This window comes from Abramis brama (genome assembly GCF_963993115.1).
Source record: "Abramis brama genome assembly, chromosome: 17".
NCBI classification, from domain to species: Eukaryota; Metazoa; Chordata; class Actinopteri; order Cypriniformes; family Leuciscidae; genus Abramis; species Abramis brama.
Window position 1 is genome coordinate 14,713,899 of NC_139979.1, and position 21,702 is coordinate 14,735,600.

At 37.2% G+C, this 21,702-nt stretch overlaps 3 protein-coding genes across 3 annotated transcripts in view; 2 read left to right on the top strand and 1 right to left on the bottom strand.

Moving 5' to 3' along the window:
• On the bottom strand, window positions 1-19,373 carry chtopb (chromatin target of PRMT1b). Its single transcript, XM_084088154.1, has 7 exons — window positions 19,310-19,373; window positions 3,254-3,369; window positions 2,975-3,119; window positions 2,720-2,873; window positions 2,502-2,645; window positions 1,531-1,572; window positions 1-949 (listed from the first exon to the last, which is right to left on the bottom strand). The coding sequence occupies exons 2-7, from the start codon at window positions 3,316-3,318 to the stop codon at window positions 762-764; spliced, it is 738 nt and encodes a 245-aa protein (XP_083944280.1). The 5' UTR covers window positions 3,319-3,369; window positions 19,310-19,373; the 3' UTR covers window positions 1-761.
• On the top strand, window positions 4,962-16,205 carry smad10b (SMAD family member 10b). Its single transcript, XM_084088152.1, has 12 exons — window positions 4,962-5,067; window positions 6,634-6,880; window positions 10,079-10,253; window positions 10,431-10,454; window positions 10,723-10,914; window positions 11,763-11,978; window positions 12,160-12,264; window positions 12,964-13,017; window positions 13,104-13,287; window positions 13,387-13,555; window positions 13,821-13,959; window positions 14,795-16,205. The coding sequence occupies exons 1-12, from the start codon at window positions 4,994-4,996 to the stop codon at window positions 15,004-15,006; spliced, it is 1,791 nt and encodes a 596-aa protein (XP_083944278.1). The 5' UTR covers window positions 4,962-4,993; the 3' UTR covers window positions 15,007-16,205.
• The window catches only part of syt11b (synaptotagmin XIb), an 11,190-nt gene continuing 8,779 nt past the window's right edge, over window positions 19,292-21,702 (top strand). The window contains exon 1 of the mRNA XM_084088153.1: window positions 19,292-19,554. Coding sequence (XP_083944279.1) covers window positions 19,521-19,554 — 34 coding nt within the window. The 5' untranslated portion in view covers window positions 19,292-19,520. The remainder of the gene's footprint in view (window positions 19,555-21,702) is intronic.

A 21,702-nucleotide genomic window follows, 5' to 3' on the forward strand; every position in this document is an offset into this window, starting at 1 on the left:
TCCAAACATCTTTTATTAAAGAACAAGAAAACCAACTATCACCACAGGGTGAAGGTTTAAACAGTTCCACGTTAACTTTTCTCTTTTTAATCACCACCTGTAACAAATGATCCAATATTACACATCTATACGCGTACAATTTTGCATATGGTGATTAAATTGTAATGATACAAAACAATTGTGAAAAACAAAAGATGGCTGACATGTATCTCCTTCAGACCAGTTATAACTCAAATAAGTCTATCATAGCAATTGTCTCATATGAATCGTGATACAGTTTACAACCAAAATGGAAAAACGGATGTCGGCAATTAAACAAATTTGTTTCTCATTACAAACCGCTTATAAAATATGAACTAGCAAAGTTTTAACTGAGAGGTGATTCATGTCCATCCAATGCAAGTATTCAATGGAACTGCTTACCAAATAAAGTGCTATTAATACGATTTTCTCAGAAACAAGATTTTCCTACTAAGCAGCACAAGCCTTTGGAAAGCTTTCAATTCTTTCTTGCTCAGTAGGACTACAGGAAATATGATGATTGTTGAATTAGAGTAACAAACTTGAAGTCAGGGGTTTCGAAGCAGCAGAGCTATGAGGGACGCAGTAACTACGTACAAGTTCAGGTCTACTGGAGTCAATCAATAAGGACAGATAACCCTGTAACAGAACAGTCTATCTGCAAGTTAGATTACACGCTCCATTAGTTAGGGTTAAACTAAAAAAAATAAGCAGTGGAGCTTAACTTTGGTCTCAGGTCATCAAGCCATGTCCTCCAAATCAACCTGAGCCATATATGCATCCAGCTCTGCGTCCAGACGGCTCTTGGACATGGACATGTACTCATCCAGTTGTTCATCCAACAGTTCCCGAGAAGGAACCTGATGGATGTTGAATCTGGCCCGGCTGCACCCTGAATGCCCTCTGATAGATGTCAAACTGACAACACCTGTGCACACAGGATGAGAGTTTATAGCCGAGGGAAGGTTATGAATGAAAACATTTGCATGTACTGAATCTAACTGCACCACTTCAGTGAAGAGGTGAAGAAGAATGTCTTTTTGAGAGTAACATCAGCCATCTGGCAGCTTTTTAGTACTTCGAGCTATCGAGCAGAGCAAAAATTATTAATCAAGAAATGAATTTATCTGCAACAGTTGAAAAGAAATGGAACAGAGCCCATTTGTCCTAAGTGTTTCTATAACCAGGTAAATTGCTGCAACATTTTCTGTTTATCTGATGTTCATTGCTAACTGAATGCACTGAACATGTAAACAGCAAAAAGCAGTTACAGGCATATTTTCAATCAAATATGCAGGCAATATTAATAAACAGTTAATGTTGTCGGCTTTCACCTGCAGGAAATTGCTTCTGACATCTTTATGGAAATCAGAAGAATTTGCTTAAGATTTACAGTACACATCAACAACGCTTGATTAGCTGATCAGAAACTTGGCCTAACCAGTTACAGAGAGGTTATGCTGGATAGACATTATCTAAACAACCAAAGAACTAATAAGTTTGCCAAACCTTGTGGTGTTCCTGGATGTGGCACCTGTTGCTCTGCATTTCCTGAAGAATCCAAACATTAGGAAAGAGTTGCTGAAGTTCATTCTTTAACAAATTCCCTAATAATAATTTCAGTCTGATATAAACAATTCCAGCGCAAAATGGAGTAATGGAATTTTCAGGATGTTATTTTCCTGCGGCATGAAAGTAATTAATCACATAACAGACACAGAAAAGACAAAAAGGTGATAGCACGCAGGTTGCAATTCAGTACTTTCAAAGCCAAGCATTGAGATGAATAGGAATGCTAATAGATTCAGGTATTATTATCCACCTTATTTTCAATGTAAAAGCAGGCATGGCCATTTGTAACTTGAATTTGAAACTTGTATTTGTTATATTATTTGAATGTATTTTTGTCATTATAATCACACTAGTTTGTAGCGCAAACAGTTTTACAATTTACTGCACTTTGTTTTTCTTCTAGTTATTTACCTATAGCAGCTAATGAATCAGAAGTCTCACACGTCCACAGAAAATAGCTTACTTTCGTGTAGCAAAATAAGGTGGATAGACATCACTGGCTCAAAGTATGTCCGATTTCAATGCTCATCCTGTCTATTGAGATACCTTGATTATTGAAGGCAGAATAGGTGTATCTTTCGCTGCCTATGATATTCCGTGACACTTGAGCAAAAAATAAATATGGCATCTGGCAAGTTGCAGTTGGGGGTCAGTTTAGGTGTAAATGTACATTTTACACTAACTTTTCCACTTTTGATGTCCTTTCTAGCTAGACATTACTATTATAGTAATTAAATATTTGCTTAATTATCATCTCTCTCAATTTTGTTGTACATAATTAAACCTTTACGATGCCTCAGAAGACTGTCTGTTTTTCGTGAGGTACCTTCATGTGCAAATGCTTTCTGAGAGGGAAGTGAGGCAACAAGTCAGCTACCTAAGCTTTCGGACACAGCTCTTGTTCTCACCTGTCCTTCTAATGGCTCCTCCTCCTCTGGTTCTCATTGCTCCAGTCAAATTAATGATGCCTCCACGCTGCTGCTGCTGCTGCTGCTGGCCACAACCGCTCTGAACACCTAGAGTATTGACTACACCTTGGTGTCTACTCATGCCTGCACACACATGCATGTACATGAGATATAATGTCATGCTGGTGTTAGTCTCTCTCACTTACACTGTCACTCACTTCTCCTTGTGTAAAATCCTTTGACCAGTCCTCCTCCTCTTCCTCCTCCTCCTCCTCCTCTCATTTGCCCCCGCAATCCTACCATGCACCCTCTCCCCAAGGGATGGCCGAGCCTTGCCTTCGCACTCACTTTGCAGAGTTGATTATTTATATTCTGCAGAGAGGAAGAGTAACAGAAACTATTTAGTCTAGCATCAGAGATCACCAGCTCCGATATTTTTGTATTTTATCAAACAGAAAGCGTCTGACAGATACATTATGCAGGGCGGCCAGCACAGAAGGTCTGTTGGCCATCTCCAGAGCCAGCTGCTGGTTCTTCAGCGAGGCTGCAGTCTGCTGGTTCACTGCGGAGGTGATGTCCATCACATCTGCTGGCTGATGCTTCAGCAAACTAGTGAAACTAGAAGGAGGAGCAAAACAAGACCGAGAATTAAAGCACACCATAATAGTATAGTGACTCTCAAGCTGAACTGTAAACAAATGTATTTCTTGACAACATTTCGACAATAGGATTTTTGCTCAACTAAATCTCACCGGTCATGCAGAGAGACGGTGCATGTGCTGTCCAGAATGATCTTTTGGGGATCCCTAGGATTCATTTTCACATCCAGCTTGCAGTGTAAACGTCAGACTTTCAGTCAAAACAAACGCTAAAATAGTAGAATGAGAAGTCAAAAGAGTGTTGACATCTAACTTTAACCCACATATGCCTAATTCTAAGTGTACTTCGCCAAATTGTCTGTGCTAGTTTTGCACAACTGATTTGCATGAAACTAAACTTAGCAAACATTTGAATGTGCAAAACAGAAATGTAGCGTTTTAATATTTAAGCTATATATAAATATTAATCATTAAAAAAAATCGAGGTTTATTGATTTCCCACCATTGAAGATCGAAACACGCGCTGTTTATGTTGTTAGAATAGCTTTAGTCGGATGTTTTCTGCCAGGTGTGCGGAGTTTGGTACAGTGATTCACACGCTGTTGCGGTCCGGCTGATTCTGAATATTCTTCCGCCCTCTACCGGACATATCAGCACATGGACACCACAATCTCTGTGCCAGAGAATATACATTAAAATGAACATTTTCTCACCCTCATGTTGTTTCTTTGTTCTGTTGAACACAAAAGAAGACAAATAAAAAAAAAACCCTGGTCCCCCTTCTGGTCCCCATAGTATTTTGTTTTTCTACTATGGATGTCAATGGGGATCATCAACTGTCTGGTTACCAACATTCTTCAAAATATCTTATTTTGTGTTCAGACAGAAGAAAGAAACTTCGATTTAAAACAACTTGAGGCTGAGTAAATGATGACAGAATTTTCATTTTTGGGTCAATTATCCCTTTAACTTTTAAATTATTAAAATATAATCTGGATAATATTTTTTATACTTTGTATAAAGTTATCCGTTTTCTATTTTTCTATCCACCATTAGAGTAATATTAGATGTATAAAAAATGTATTTATTTATATTTAATTTACATAAATTTGTATTTTACAATAAATAAGTAATTTTGATATTCCAAGACGATAATATAAAAAATAAAACCAGAATTATTTTCTTTGGTTTTGTTTCTTACAGTAAAAAAAAAAAAAAAAAAAAAAAAAAAACTTTATGGCTTTCGATTTAATAAAATAAACCGAATCCATCTCGTGGTTTCCAAACATAAAACAGAATGAAAAACGAAACATGGCCTATATCAATATCTAACAGACTCTTTTTCTTATTTATTAATGTTAATAAATTAATAGCTTAGGTCAACCGTCCTACAGAACTTGACTACATTTTTATACAATTTTAGGAGTCCTTTTTTGAAAATATGTAGAAGTATTGCATGCTAGTATTTCAAACTAATGGCCTGCTAGTCAGCTGACCTGGAGTCTCTGGTAAACGCAGCCCAGGTAAACCAGCTGAGCTCCAGCTTGACCAGTCTAGTGTGGGATCATCAAGACCAGCAAACCATCTGAAGCAGATTTAAAGTTTTTGTTTGTTAACATGATTAATCTACTTACTTATTGCACCTACACTTGCGCTCTATAGGAACTAGAATGATTTTAATCCGCGAAAAAATAATAATTTATCGTTAATGAAACACACACACACAAATTTTACCTTGTGGCCTAGGTGTCTGTTTCATGTCTTTATTTGTTTGACAAATAACTCTACGTTTGTATCACCAGGGGAGTTACCTCTCTCTCTCTCTCTCTCTCTCTCTCTCTCTCTCTCTCTCTCTCTCTCTCTCTATCACACACACTCACTCACTCACTGGATATGCGCGCGAGCGAGTCAGATTCAGACGGGCGCAGACATACACAGAAGAGTAAAGCACATGTGACACATAACATGTAAGTAATCTTTATATTAACTTGCCGTTTATGTTTTATGTATTTAGTAATTAATAGTTGTGGGAGTAACTAACGCTATACTGTCTCAGAAAGAGTGAAACCGAACAAACTAGTGTCTGATTCAGGAAGTAACTCTTCGGCGTTTCCCTTACTGAAGTTCAGAATGATACACATATCATGGAATATGATACACATTTATGTTTAGTTAATAAATATAGTTACATAGAACTGGAATTTTCTATATATCTTCAAACTTAAACGTTAGTGTTTTTTGTGCTACTGCTTATCAGGCTACTTGAAATTAAATCCCACATCACCTGTGTAGCACTGTCAGTCTAAATGCCCAGTTCTGAGACCTGTGGTGCATTCTTCTATTTGTATGATTTTCCATTATTGCTGTGAAAACTATACAGTGGCTCCAAACGTATTTAGACATTTTAACCACACTTGAAATGTATGAATTGTATTGCCTTAGATCAGTGGTTCTACACTCACTGGCTTTGCTTCAGAATCTTATTGGACATCAAGTGGGCTGGTGACCCAACATAGTTTGAAAATAGTTACAAAAGTAACAAAAATGTCTTTAATACCAAATATTAATGTAACAGTGAACTGCATAAGGCCAACAATATTTAGCATTTTATACACAAATACAGTACACTATGACATAATATAGTATAGGTTGACTGGACACATAGCCATGGAAGTCAAAAATAAGGTTTCATTTTGAAAGTTCATAAGCCTATATGTATTCTGACTATAAACCTATATACAATTATACTAAATAGATACAATGAGCATAACATTTAAATTAGGGCTGCACAATATATTGAAACTATCGAAATATCGCAAATGTATATATGCATATTGCAACGGCTTGCAATAACTAGGGTCATGAACAAAAGACATAGAGAAAATCACTCACTGCTCTTGGCTGAATAACTTTTGTAGCTTTATTAAGAATCAGTATACTATATATATTTAATTCATAGAGTGAAAACTAAGCCGTGTTTTATTTTTACATTTGATTATTCTGTTTCTGTTGTTAAATAAACCTAATGTAGGCCTGCCTGAAACCTTAAACCCTGTGGTTTACACTGACGTAAAAATAACACGTACTTCTTATGCTACAGTAAAACACTGCTGTTCACTTTCAGAAGTTACTGTATAGAGATGTTTTCTTGTCACAAAAACAGTGTGAAACACGTATGTAGGTTATATCATTTTAAATATATTTTAAAGATAATTTAAGTTTATTTTACACACTTTAAACATTATTGTATCACGTATAGAATATCGCATTATTTTATGAGTTATCGCATATCGCATTTTTCTTCAATATCGTGCAGCCCTAATTTAAATAATTGTATTATTTGTATTTGCATTGTTTTTTCCCTGCTGTCCACAGACCAGGTTTGCAACTCACCAGATGGGAACCATTGCATTAGATAACAAACCTTTCTCAGAATTTTATGTTTTAATATCCAATGCAATCATACATTTTTAAGTGTTGGTAAAGTGTCCAGGCCACATGCATATACCATTTATTTTTCTCTTCTAAAATAGTGGGAGCAGAATGTCTGTGAATGCCCCCAGCAGCAGTGATGCGTGTTTAAGCATCGTTCACAGCCTGATGTGCCACCGCCAGGGAGGAGAGAATGAGAGCTTCGCCAAACGTGCCATTGAAAGCCTGGTAAAGAAACTCAAAGAGAAAAGAGATGAGCTTGACTCCCTCATCACTGCTATCACCACAAATGGAGTCCATCCAAGCAAGTGTGTCACCATACAGAGAACGCTGGACGGACGTTTGCAGGTCAGAGCATTAACAGCCAACATCATTGGTTTTTAACACAAATGAATCACACGTGTGACAATCAGACAAATGCATGATCTGGTGAAACTACAACTGGTCAGTGACTTCTGATGAAGCTGGTTGACCAAGGAAGCAATTTCTATTTTAAGAATTCTGGTGGGGAAACAAGCATACCAACATGGGCACCAGCACCCAAAACACAACATATACTAGCCAGTTTTTGGTAATTGAAATAAAAATAAAATAAAATGTAAATATTAGGTGAACAACTTAAACTTAAAAAAAAAATGTATACGAAACTTGTAAATATTGCATTAACAACTAACTGAAATTGAACTGAAGTTAAAGTACTAAAATGACTAAAACTGAATTTTTTTATAATTAAATCTATGTAGATATATTAAAAAAACTAATAAAAATGACAAAAGCGCATAACAGAATTACTTAAACTAAAATTAAAATTAAACCTGATAATCTAACAATAAAAGTCAATGCAAAGTATTAATTATTAACAAATACTCTATTATATATCTATATATATATTGTTAGATTTTGCTGTATTTGGCCGAGCGGTCGTTTGGGTGGCTCGCCAATGCATTAGATTTCTCTAATACATAAAACAAGTACGTTTGACCAGAGTTTGTGTGGGGAGAAGAATTTATTGAAGATTTGTGTGTAGCAGTTCTTCAGCAGCAATGTTAGCGTGTCGTCCTTCAATAATCTTAACCCAAAGTTTGTGTATGAAGACAAAAGGGCTACATACAATAGAAAACTGTTAGGACCTCCCACAGGAGATTGATCTACACTGCAATCTACTCTGAGCAACGTTGTTTCTTTGTCATTCACACCCATCAGTTTATACAGGCCATACGTCTGTATGGGCCATTTGGTTCACACCTTTACAGACACAGATAGTAATCTTGCATCTGAGGCACAGTCACAATGTAAATGCATCTGACTAAAGTTAACTGAAATACACATAATCTTTCAATATATATATGTGTGTATTTATACTAAAATAACCCAAATATTAGCATGCTAAGCAATGTTGGTCTTTTCAGCAGGGTAATATATTGTATACCAGGCTGTTGGTATCATCTTACACATAAATAGGCTGTTATTATGGAAAAGTCTAATCATTTTTCAGTGTTAATTATTTTTTCTCATGCTACTGACACAGTGTAAACAGGGTATGTGGCCAGTTCTCCACTTCAAATGAAATCTGAACATAAACAATATAAAATAAAGCTCCCGCATGTCAGCGTTAATTACATGTCAAAATACAGGAAAAGACACACACCACATTTTTCCTAGAGGTTCCATGCAACTTCCACAACAGAAGTGACTGCACTCTACGTTATAATGAATTTTCACGAACATAGTTAACTGAAAAAGATTCACTTAAAGAGCCAGTTAATCCAAAAAGCATGCATAAACACTTTAACTGACAAATAAACAATCACATCATATAATAATGGCTGTTAATACAGTATGTCATTTTGTAACGTGATCACTTTTCATGTTTAAGACCAAAAGTCTGGCAGACTTTCACCTCTGCGGCATTTATAACCATCAGAGGAGGAGAATCGAGGTATGAGTGATGTCAACATGGAAGAAATCTTTTCTCCCAAAATAGTCAGCTCATGGTTTTAGAGAGAGAGGAGAGGCCCGTGGAGAATGAGACAGAAAGTTTTCCCTTCCCCCAGCTGTAGACGGGGAGAGAGGCGGGTGGAGGGTGAGGAAGGGTTGTTTTGTCTGAAACACAGGAAAGGGGCATGGCCAAGCTTAAGCCTGTCTGTCTCGTAGTCTGTGTATGTGGAAGAGAGACGACTGTGTCAGTATTTGAAGCATGAGTGCAATGCATTCAAGTGGGACATTTATGCAATAAGTTCTGAATGTATGCGTGCATCTGTAATATCCGTATGCATGTGTGCTGAACTCTGTTTCATGTCACGCACAGCTATTAGGGTTAGTGGAGTTATTGTTAGTGGAGAAATGTTATGTTTATGAAAATGAGAGGGTTCTGAGAGTTTAATATGGTGCTCTGTCTGTGTGTGAGTTTGTAAAACGTAATGGGTTTGGCAGTAAACCAGCTCTCTCAGTCTGTGCGCCGACTGTCTCTGCTTTGACTCGCTCAGGAAGGTCAGTCTCCTGGGTGGAGAATTGTAAGTCATTCCAATAGCAAATGAGGTCACAGTGTGTTGCCACTCACACATGATTTAGAGAAGATGGTCTGACAGCAGAGTCAAATGTTTCTCTGTACTTTTTATCTTCTGTTCCTTTTCTTTCTCTGACTTCTGTCCATTTGTAACATCTTTCTATGTGAACTTTTGAATGACCTTGATTGAACCATGAGCTGTAAGAGACTAGATTATATTCTGATTGTGGGTCAGTTCTGCATGGTAGAGCATCCCTGACTTCAGACCTGTCTATCCATCCATCCATTAGAGTTTGACCGTTCTTTACTCATGTCCAGTTGATATTTAGTGTAATGATTGGATGCGCTGTGAAACGGTAACAACATTTCTTAAAAATGGGGGGGGGGGGAATAAATCACGAGATTAAAAGCAATTCATTATTTTTGAGCCCTAATATTCACGTAAAGTCTCATAATTAAGGTCTGTTAAACAAAGATGAGAGACCATGATTGTCAAATTTTCCAGTCGTGTTTTACATCACATTACAGCTACAGTCTTCTATTTCATTTGGCAAAAAGTGTAACAAACTCATCTATGTCTAAGCCATTAGTTATGTCTTTCTCGTGAGCCAAAATCATCAAATAAATTTTTCTCTGAGAACTGAATAGTTCTTTGGAACGGTGTTAAGACTCGGGACAGGGTTTAGAATGAATATGATACTGAGGACACTCCGATTACCAGTGCATGCAGTCCAGGGAATTTTTCAGTCAGCGCATAATAAATAATACTAAATAGATATAAGAAAAACAAAATGATCAACAAAAAGGTATAACAGAATCCTTCTCTTTGCTAAATGTTCGTAACTCAATTCTATGTAACTTTTAACCTTTAATATTAGGCAATAAATCCCTGTAAAAAATATTTGAGTAAAATACATAATTCTTCAAAATGTGTTTTTAATATCACACTAAAAGTAAAAAAAGTCATAGCTGTGAGAGTGTGAATTAAGCCCTGTTATAATACTGTACTGTTGACATCAAGTGTTGTCATTGCTCCTCAGGTGGCTGGGCGGAAGGGTTTCCCTCATGTCATATACGCTCGTCTGTGGCGATGGCCGGACCTCCACAAGAATGAACTCAAGCATGTCAAGTTCTGTCAGTATGCATTCGATCTGAAGTACGATAACGTGTGTGTGAACCCTTACCACTATGAGCGAGTGGTGTCCCCTGGGATCGGTGCGTATGTTTCTAAAAACACAAACTGCTATGAAACGAACAAAAAGTTTTTAGCAGGGAAATATTTTGTTATGGAACATGCAGTATACTTGATCGTGATTCAGTGTTGATATTTTTTGTGAATTTATTATATAACGCAGTGTTCTATGTCACTTTTTCTTTCTTCTCGTCTTGCAGTGGGATTCAGTTTGCCAAACACAGGTGAGCGGAGCTCTGACTGAATGGTGGTGGCTATTAGCGCTTGCATTTCTTCTCCACATGTGAAAGAATGTCTCAAACAATCATTTGGGCTAATCGCTGACGGCCCTGATCGCTATGCTGCTGGCAGCCAGCCTTTAATCAGACAGAGACTGCCATAAAATGTGTCAGATCAAGACATGCAAGGACTCGCCTTGCACTGAGATAGACAAATGAACAGGAGTATGGAAAGGAGCTCAAAAATGTTTTGACACTCGTTCTCATCCCTCAGGCAGGCTGATAAAAGAAGAGCACATACATGACTGCATCCAGATGGAGGGTCCGTCGAGTATGACCTTACAGCAAGACCATCATCCTACAGATCACTACAGCCCACAGCAACTGAGACTGATGTCCCCAGAGCTGCCCCAGCGAACCACTTCCTCTGTCACTCTCTACCCCAGCCTGCCCCTCTCTCCACCCTGTAAGTATAGCAAAGCTTAATCAAGGCAGTAATCGTCATATTGCATTATGAGACATATATAATAAGTTTAATTTACTTTTTTATTTATTAAGTTATTTAGCTTAATTTAAATTTATTTTATTTATTGATAGATTGATTATAATAGGGATGTGAGGGTGATTTTAGGTTCACCTGACCCTGATTGGTTTTAGAAGGTATTTGCATAAGACCAAAAAATACTATTTTTAACTTGACTCTATAAATATAGTAGGTAACACTTTACAATAAGGTCTTATTTATTAACATGAATTAATGTATTAATTAACATGAACCAACAATGAGCAATACATTTTATTACAGTATTTATTAATCTTTGTTAACATTAGTTAATAAAACTACAGCTGTTCATTGTTTGTTCATGTTAGTTCACAGTGCATTAATTAATGTTAACAAATACGTTTTGTTTTAAATATTTACTAGTAAATTTTGAACATTAACTGAGATTAATAAATGCTGTAGACATTCTTAGTTCATGTCAACTAATGAAACCTTATTGTAAAGTGTTACCGAATAATATGAATAATATTTTATACACTGGCATAAGAGACTTCTTTCCAAAACATTTTAAAAAAACATAATTATTCCAAACTTTTGACTGCTAGTGTATATAATTTAAAAATACATAAAATGTGGTTTTGGAACAAATCGATAGTAAAATGAATTTTCTTGTTTTGTGTGACAGTTCATGCTTTAGCTGTCACATTGGTGGTTTCACCTTACTAGCTGTGACTACCAAACAAGTGGAATCATGGCCTCTTTGTTGTATTAACACAATTGATCTCATTCTCTCTGTCTAACTCTTTTTAAAGCGAGTGCTTCCAGGTTGTCCATGCAGGTAGAACGACCTGAAGGACTGTTGCAGATCGCCTCCCCAGCGGGACGGGCATTGACCTCCAGCTCTCCACCTTCCACCCCAACACACAGTCACGCACCCACACACAGCCAGCCCTCGTCCCAGCAGCCCTCTATCAGTCAGAATGAATACAGCACCTCCAAACACACACAGACACAGGGCTCTTACCACAGTAAGTGCATGCAGAAATCATGTACAGTCTTGTGTTCGCCATTGACTGTGTTGAATTTTATCATTGAGACTTTAGAAGTTGTATATGTTTGTAAGGCAGTTCATTTGTATGGTATTATCAGTGAAAGACTCATATATGAAATCAGTATCAAGTCGTGTTAAATCTGTTTATTATGTCTCAGCAACAACCTGGACAGGGACCAGCACAGCCTCTTATACTCCAACTGGACCACAGCAGAATGGGCGGAGTCATCAGCAAGCCCCTCCCCCTCATACCAGCCACTTCTGTATGTAAATACTGATCATGTCTAGGCTAGATCATGTCAACAGTTTTTGTAAAATATAAATAATGATAACTGTAAAATAATTTAAGAATCTCATATACAATAAATTATACATATAAATATATAAATACATACACTGTTGTTCAAAAGTCTGAAGGCGGTAAGATGTTTTTGAGAGAAGTATCTTATGTTTACCAAGGCTGCATTTATTTGATTAACATACAGTAAAAACTTTAATATTGTGAAATATTATTACAATTTATAAAAACTGTTTTATATTTGAATATATTACAAAATTTAATTTATTCCTGAGATGTCCAAACTGAATTTTCAGCATCATTACTCCAGTCTTCAGTGTCACATGATCCTTCAGAAATCATTCTAATATGCTGATTTTTCTGCTCAAGAATTATTACTGTTGAAAACGGGGGTGCTGTTTAATATTTTTGTGGAAACAATGATACATTTTTTTCAGGATTTTTTGATGAATAGAAAACTCAAAAGGACAGCATTTATTTGAAACTTTTTTTTGTAACATTATAAATGTTTTTACTGTCATCATAATGTTTATATATAATGATAGCTTGCTATTTAATGATATACTTATATTATATACAGTATATACTTCTCTCTATCGTCTTATCATCATTGTATTCTTAATTGTGTTTCCTTGTAAAAAAAATATATTAATACTGTTATCAGGGTCTCAGCATCACACACCAGCCTCATACCCCCAACCGGTCTCTAACCATCCAGGTACAACATGCAAACACACACACACACACACTTACATCTACAAGAACACTGTAATGAGCCTGTGTGTCATTGTGTGTACACTACAGGCCCAGAGTTCTGGTGCTCAATCTCTTATTTCGAGATGGACGTGCAGGTCGGGGAGATGTTTAAGGTTCTAGCAAACTGTCCTGTGGTGACGGTGGATGGATATGTGGACCCTTCGGGTGGGGACCGCTTTTGTCTGGGTCAGCTTAGCAACGTTCACCGAACTGATACCAGTGAGAGGGCACGGTCAGCGATCATTCAACATAATAGATATACACATTCGTTCATGCATATATGGAATCGACAAAGATGCAAACTTATGAACACCTGACATCCACCCAACAGGCTTCACATTGGTAAAGGTGTTCAGCTGGAGTGCCGTGGGGAGGGGGACGTGTGGATGCGTTGCCTTAGTGACCATGCTGTCTTCGTGCAAAGTTACTACCTGGACAGGGAGGCAGGGAGAGCACCAGGGGATGCTGTTCACAAGATCTACCCAGGAGCCCTCATTAAGGTTCACCTTTAATGACAACACACCTTTGCACTGCTTTATTCTTTGCAATTAAATCCAATCAGACATCAAATCCAGAAAGGTACAGCCTTGTGTCAGAGCACTATAGATGAATACTACAGATGTTTTTGGCATTGTAAATCTGTTTTTTTCCATGAAACAAATTAAATTAAGCAGTACAATTAAACATTAATGTGTGAACAAGGACTGAAATATTTGGATCAATTGTCCCAAGTGCTAGTGAAATTATTCCATTTTATTCCTCCAGGTGTTTGATCTTCGTCAGTGTCACAGGCAGATGCAGCAGCAAGCGGCGACTGCACAGGCAGCTGCAGCTGCGCAGGCTGCAGCGGTAGCTGGAAACATCCCTGGGCCTGGCAGTGTTGGAGGAATTGCTCCTGCCATCAGTGAGTCACTGGTCCCACAAATATCGATTTTCCAGTTCTGAACAATCTCGGGAACGATTCTTAAAACCCCAAATGCCTGAACCGCTTTTGCTCAGTAGCGTGTTGAATCTACAGCCCCATTACAAAAGAAGTAATATTTTTTCTGAGACGAAAAGCAAGGGTACAGCAAAATTATGCCAAGAAAATACAGCTTTCTATTCTGTTGTCATCACAAGCTGCATGCAATAACTTACAGCATGACAAGTTTAGCCCGATTTGCAAACAAATGACTCCTATGAACTAGTTTTAGTGAATCGAAAACATACAGTGTGACCAAGTGACCAGTGTAGTCTAATTCACAAGTAAATGAACAAATTATTTTTAGTAAATCAAAAACAAACAGTGCAACCAATGTAGCCTGATTCACGAGCAATTGACTCTAATAAACTGGTTCTTTTTAGTGAATCAAAAACAAACAGTGCAACCAGTGTAGTCTGATTCACGAGCAATTGACTCTAATAAACGGGTTCAAACCGCATGACCAGTGTAGTCCAGTTCAAGAACAAATTACTCTTTTGAGCTAGTCCTATTAATAAATCTTAAAAAAGACTCTATTATCCTATTATCCTCTATTAAATAAAGAGCAATGTTACAACTTATAGCTGAGAGAGAATTTCCTTAGATGTCAGCAAAATGGGCACTATAACTGTAATATTCCCAAATGAATCAGAATTGAACCATGAGCTAGTGAATTAGAATCAAATCACGACATGTCCAGCCCTAGTTTTGAAATTATGCCTTTCAAAAAACTAGATTACTTTCTGTAATACACACTCTCCCTTATACATTTTTGTAGGTCTGTCAGCGGCAGCTGGAATAGGTGTTGATGATCTGCGTCGTTTGTGTATCCTGCGTCTGAGTTTTGTAAAGGGTTGGGGACCTGACTACCCTCGACAGACCATCAAACAGACACCATGCTGGGTGGAAGTTCATCTACACCGTGCCCTGCAGCTGCTGGACGAGGTCCTGCACACCATGCCCCTCGCTGACCCCGGACCTGCCAACTGACCCTGACCCTGACCCCAACCTGCCAAGTCCTGTCACAAAAACAGGGAAGATGACTGACAGAGAGACACACACACCTGCACAGGCAAACAGTGACTCATAGTACCACATACACGTATAAGCTGTCATGCCTACACACACACACACAGTTTTTCCACAGCCTTGGCCAGCAAAGTGCCTCTGAACTGACCAGTGTTTAGTCCACTCTTGGGTGCTGTTGACTCGGTTGTCATGGTAAGACAGACCAAAGGCCCCACTGATGAGTTCACACTAAAAGAGGTGGAAGTACTGTAGATGAGGTAAAGAGGGAGAGAAAGATCCATATAGCTGAACATTTGATGACATGGTTAATGATAGTTCACCTAAAAATTAAAATTCTGTCATCATTTTCTCACCCTTACATTGTTCCGAACCCGTAAGACTTTCGTTCATTTTATAAACACAAATGAAGATATTTTATCGAAATCTGAGAGATTTCTGTCCCTTCATTGACAGTTACGCAGCTACCACTTTGACGCTTCAAAAAGTTTATAAAGAGATTGTAACTAATCCATATGAATTTAGTCCAAATTTTCTGAAGAGACTCGATCGCTTTATATGATGAACAGATTGAATTTAGGCTTTTATTCACATAAACATTAATCAACGCACACATCAGATATGGCAAACGGAAACTCAAGCATGCTTACTTGACGTGCGAGAACCAATGAGGTTCATTTTTGTGTGTTATGCAACATGTTTGAACTTCCTCAAGAGCCAGTGAGGTTTGTTCTCGCACGTCAAGCAAGTACAGTTAAAATTAGGTTTATGTTCGCTGATCAATGTTTATATGTGAATAAAATCCTAAATTCAATCTGTTCGTCACATCAACAGCGATTGTTTCTCTTCAGAAAATTTGTATTAAACCGCTTAATTTATATGGATTAGTTACAATCTCTTTATGAACTTTTTGAAGCGTCAAAGTGGTAGTTGCATAGACTGTTGATAAAGGGACAGAAATCTCTCTGATTTCATTAAAATATTCATTTGTGTTCCAAAGATGAATGACATGAGATTGAGTCACTGTTGACAATTTTTTCATTTTTGGGTAAACCAACCCTTGGAATTTATATTTATATTTACCCTTTAAAGGGGTCCTATTATGCCCTTTTACAAAGTCTGGATTTTGTTTTTGGGGTGTACTAAAATATGTTTTCATGCTTGATTGTTCAAAAAACGCATTATTTTTCACATATTTTACATTATTACAGCTCCTCTCTCCCCAGTCTGGCTAGAACACGCCGATTTCGATGAAGCCCCTCCTTCCGAAATACAAAATGTCCTGTGATTGGTTAGCTGGCCCAGTGTGTTGTGATTAGCAAATGTCCCACCCCTCCATAACTGCGAGTTCATCTCTAGTGTAAATATGAATAAGGATGGCGTCAATTTCAAAACAATTCGAGCCCGATTCAGACCCTGACAATGTTAACGAACAAGAGGACAGTGCAGAATGGATTTCATGCACACATTTTGCAAGCACGGAATTCACAGGACATTTCAGAGTGGTATGTTTGTAATTTTCTTATACATTATAGATGTTATCCACCATTTAATCGTGATATTTATCAGAAAACTAAGGTAATACAAACAGTAATCGATCACAAAATCATGGCTAATTTTACTAAGGAGCGGTGAACCATCTTACAAAAGCGAGAGCTTACAAAAACTACAGAAAACAAATGTGCAGTGCACAGATAAACGGTTTTAATGTTCAGGAACAGTGTTTAAAATAAATTGTAACTAAGTTCGTCAGCCTTAGGAAGGTCAAACAAATGAGTTTTGGAAATGTTGTTGAAAAAACAGTATCTCTTTGACATAGCGACAACACTGTCTTCTCTAATGCAGCTCAGCCAGGCCTCGTCCCTTTTTTGCATCTTCCGTGGGCGGGGGTTATTTAAATGAGCACCATTATGACTTCATAAGATCCTGAAAAATCGCATTGTAGTCCAAACGAGGCGTTCGTTGTAGTTCTTGAAAAGGGGATTCTGTTAAGTAAAATATTTCTTTTTAGAGTAAACTTTGAGCTTTGTAACCTTACCTCTTTTTTATGCTCAAACAGCAACATTACACACTAACTTAAGTTGAAAAAGTGAAAAAGCATAAAAGGACCCCTTTAAAATGTCTTTAGGAAGCCATTAGTTATAAAACTACATTACATTGGAGTTGAATTTGAAAAATTGCAGGGCTGGGCATTTAGGGTTGCAAAATTTCCCTACTATTTTTCAGAACACTAAATAAAAGTTTTGAATTCATAACACAAATGTATTTCAAAAATAATATATACAACCAGTAAGGATAGTCATTAGAAAATTAAGAAATGTCAATATTTCATCAATTTAATAGTGTAAATATTTTAAATGTATTACCGGTAATTTTAATAGCACTTCATTAAAAATTTTATATATAGAATTTAATTATGAAATGACTCAAAACATTCGAATATTTTTTTTTACCATTGAACATTTATTAGCCTCCATTGTGTGAGAACAATAGAAAAATGTTTGACCCCTAATCCCCAGTGTTGCATTCTTTTATCAATTTCTGAGTGTCATCTTTTCTACTGTGTAGTTTTTATCCATATTTAGTGACAATTAGGTAATTAATTGCTTTATACAAATGTTGCAATTCTGATACACTAGGTCTCTTGAGGGTTAAAGATCTGACTCAATCTGATTTATCATAGTTCTTAAAGTGGCAGCTGACCTCAATACTGAGTGCAGGCAGGACATCCATGAACAAATGCATTTAAAACCAGCTAATAGAAAGGAAAAAAATGTGCTGTATTATACAAACCAGTTTATTTAATCTAACAAATCTTGAAATGAGACCAAAAACAAGTGATATCAAGTGAGATCAAAGAATCTGCAGTTTTAAAGACAATCAACTTGTTATGAATACCATAATAGTTTATAATTCAGTGATACAGAGATAAAAGTTTTGTTAACAGTAGGATTTTCGTCTGCTAGGCTATACATGAGTGATGCCATAACAATGTGCCATAACAGTCTGACACGTTCAAGCCTTTATAAGCCATGACACTGAGACAGGAGTGAGGACACCTAGTGGTTATTTTTTAAAGTATTACATTCCTTCATACACAGCCCTGCATTAGACTTGAGTTAACTTGCATGACTCTTGTTTAAGCTTTATATATTACGAATTGTATTTAATTCAAAGATTTTGCTAGAGGCTCTGCTATATTGTGAATATATTCATGGAAAAACACCTCCAAGATATGTGCTTGCTAAATATATTTTTTCAAATCCCACTTGCTGATTGTAGGATAATATATAAGGGGTCTGCCACTGAGGGGGGCCTCCAAACATGTGTTCCGGGACCATGGTTCAGCCCTACTTCAGCCGTGGCCCGTGACTATATTCAGAATACAGCGCACACTCAAGTGTCTTATTCCATACAATGGTCCCATTCCTCCAAAATATTAAGAAAAGTAAACTCGGGTAATATCTGTCCGCTAGAAGATATATGACACCTGGCATAATGCACTAACAACAATCATAAAGAACAGCTTTCTTGGTACTTATAGCACCCCTCTAGCCTCATGGGATAGGAAACCCATGGTCTGGGTTGCAAAGTACACAATCTCAGCAGATGCAGAAGGTCACGGATTACCAAACTTTTTTTGTCAGCCAAACCATTTAATCTGAATCTATCTGAAATATTTACTGGATGTACCTCGTGAGATTTTAAGCTAATATTTCAACACATTTGCATGTTCATGGTTCTCTAATGACAGTTAATGGTCTCATGACCTGCAGATAAACAAAGAATATGTAATATTTTTTAGTAAGCATTTTATTTAGATTGTTTTTATTTAATTTTATGTTTTGTTTCATCAATCACAAACCCCCTGAAGTTCCCTTATTGGTGAACCCGTTTGGGAAACCCTTCCACAAGTCATCTGGGAACTGCCTGTTAACTCCATTTTTGCACATCCTACTCATTTAACATACTGCAAGGAAGTATGGATATTCGAACATGGGTTTTTAGTATTCTAATTTCATGTCATATTAAAAAAAAAAAAACATTTATCTTGGCGTCTTTTTGCAAAGTGCATAACCATAACTACCACGTTAAACCAAGCTGCTGCATGGTCTTAAAGTAAAAAAAAAAACTGTTAAAGAGGTTAGAGATCTTATCCCCCCCCCCCCCCCTTTTTTATTTAAATGTACCCCTACGGATATGAAAACGCTGGAAAATACGGGACGGTGCGATCCGTGGATGCTCGCTGCTGGTGGGCGGTACTTACGGTCAGACTCTCAATCTGACGCAGTGCATCCTGACGCTCAGCATCCTTCAGGGCGCAGCATCCCACAACGGCCTGGACCGGACCAGACTAGAGGACCCCACGTACTGTAGAGATGTAGACATCCACATTATATGAGCTAAACGAAGGACCGTCGACATCTATTGTTTATTCCACAGCTGTTATCCGGATCACAGCGCGCCCAACCCTCAAAATGGCTGAGATCACTGAAATAAGCGCAGTGTACGGTGAGTAGCCTATAGCGCAGGCCTGAGTTATCCCAACACGCCTGTGATATGAATACTACGTGTTATGGATACACCTGACCTGGTTAAGATATCATTAATTTCGGGTTTTATTTTGGAGAGTGCTTCTAGAAAGGGAAGTCAGACTATTTAACCGACATCAGTAGGCTATCTGTTGTTCAGGTAGTGATTTATTATATAGCGAGCGTTTGTGAACGTTGAATGCATGGTGCTAAAGTGTTTTAATGGAGTGATGCGCACATTGCGCAGTGAGATTGTAGCAGGAATGACGTGATGTCTATTCCGGACTGGACCCGAGGGCTCTTTGTTTGTTAACAACGCGCACCGCTGAGATTACAGTCTCCACCCATGTGTCCTCAAAATCACCAGCTATATGGGCTGGAATTGAGCATACGGGCTCTATATCAGTAACTGAAAGATTTTGAGTCAAAAGTACAATTATTCAAATGTGTGTTGTCTTTAGGAGTGGTGTTGAATGCTGGTTTCAGTCATTTTGTTCAAAACCCTCTTATAGAACAATTTCTAATACCCAAAATGTTGTCATCATTTACACACCCTCATGTCCCAGACTTTCATTTGTATCATGGACAAAAAAAAGACACCTTTTTTTTTTTCAAAACATCTTTTGCTCAGCTGCTCTTTGGCTGGTACCATTTTTTTTTTACTCCAAGGCCCCACAATATCCGCAAAATTCAAAGCCACAATTACTTTTCCTGTCGATCATGATTTACTGGATAAATATTTTTTTACTTAAAAAAAAGAAAAACAGTTGTAGAGGCAGTGAATTATAATCTTAAGTTGTTTTAGGTTATTTTAATGGCCCTATGGGCATTTGTAAATACAGTAATTTTAGTATAAATCAAAATAATACAGAATTGATTTTCTCTATACATCTTAATGAAGACAAATTTGTTTTCACTTGAATTACAAAACCGATTTATGAAGTATTATCTTTTAAGATATGTATATTTTTTTATAAGAGTGTCGTGTCTGAGGGTGTGAGATAGCATGACGGAAAGGAGTGTCCTCGTATCTGATGCCAGCACCAGCTGGCACCACAGTGCCCACCTCCATCTGGCATCAGTCTCCGAGAGACATTTATGCTCCAGACACAGTTTCTTCACCCACCCTCACTGTGGGCTGAGCACGATTTACACAAGGACCTCTTTTAGAATCTTGTAAGACAGTATTGTGCATATAAAATAATTTTTTGCCATGTTTTACGATAACAGATCTTATATATATGGGATACAACCAGTTAACCTGTTGTTAATTTTTAAATTAAAATCGACATGAAAAATGGAATTTAACCCTATTTTCTAAATGCATCTTAATGATTTTATTGTGAACAATATCCATGCATGTTTTATTTTTTTAACATCGTAATTTTTTACAAAATTTTTATCACTTGATCTTCTAGTAAAACCAGACTTCTCTCTGGTGACTTCTCCAATCATTATTCTGCTTAAACACCGCCTCTTTCTTACAAATGACTGCAAGCTCGCATTCACATCTTCCTCCATCCAATCAAGTTCCAGCCATGAAAATTTTTCTTTTACGATAATCCATTACACGTCACAATACAGAAAAAAAGAGCTCTTACTACTTGTTACATTGTGACTTTAAATGGGTCAAGATTGAGTTTTTTCTGTTTTGCTGCATCATTCTGGTTTGACATCCACACTGAGACCATAATGCTGGAATAACTGGCAGTACTAATTATTGTATTGCAGACAGTATTGCTGTTGTAGATGTAAATGGCCATTACCTGGTATTGGAAAGTCAGAGCACATAACATTGAACCCGTCATTTTCACCCAAATACAGCTTGTTTGTCATTTAGTGGATGCTTTTTATATGAAGGATCTTACAGTTCACTGATTGCTGTAACATTGATAGGGCTCTTAGTAATCCTCTCAGGTCTTCCCATCCTTCAGTCCAATCTGTAATGTATTTTATCTAGCAATGAGTTAATCATTAAGCTACCATCACCCATGACAGATCATCTCTGATGTTTGATATTTGATCACTCTACCGTGTCCACAGTCTAGACACACCTATCAGGGCTCTGTTATTTTGATTTATATCCTGAGAAATACAGAGAAATACACCAAGAATTTAATCATAGAGA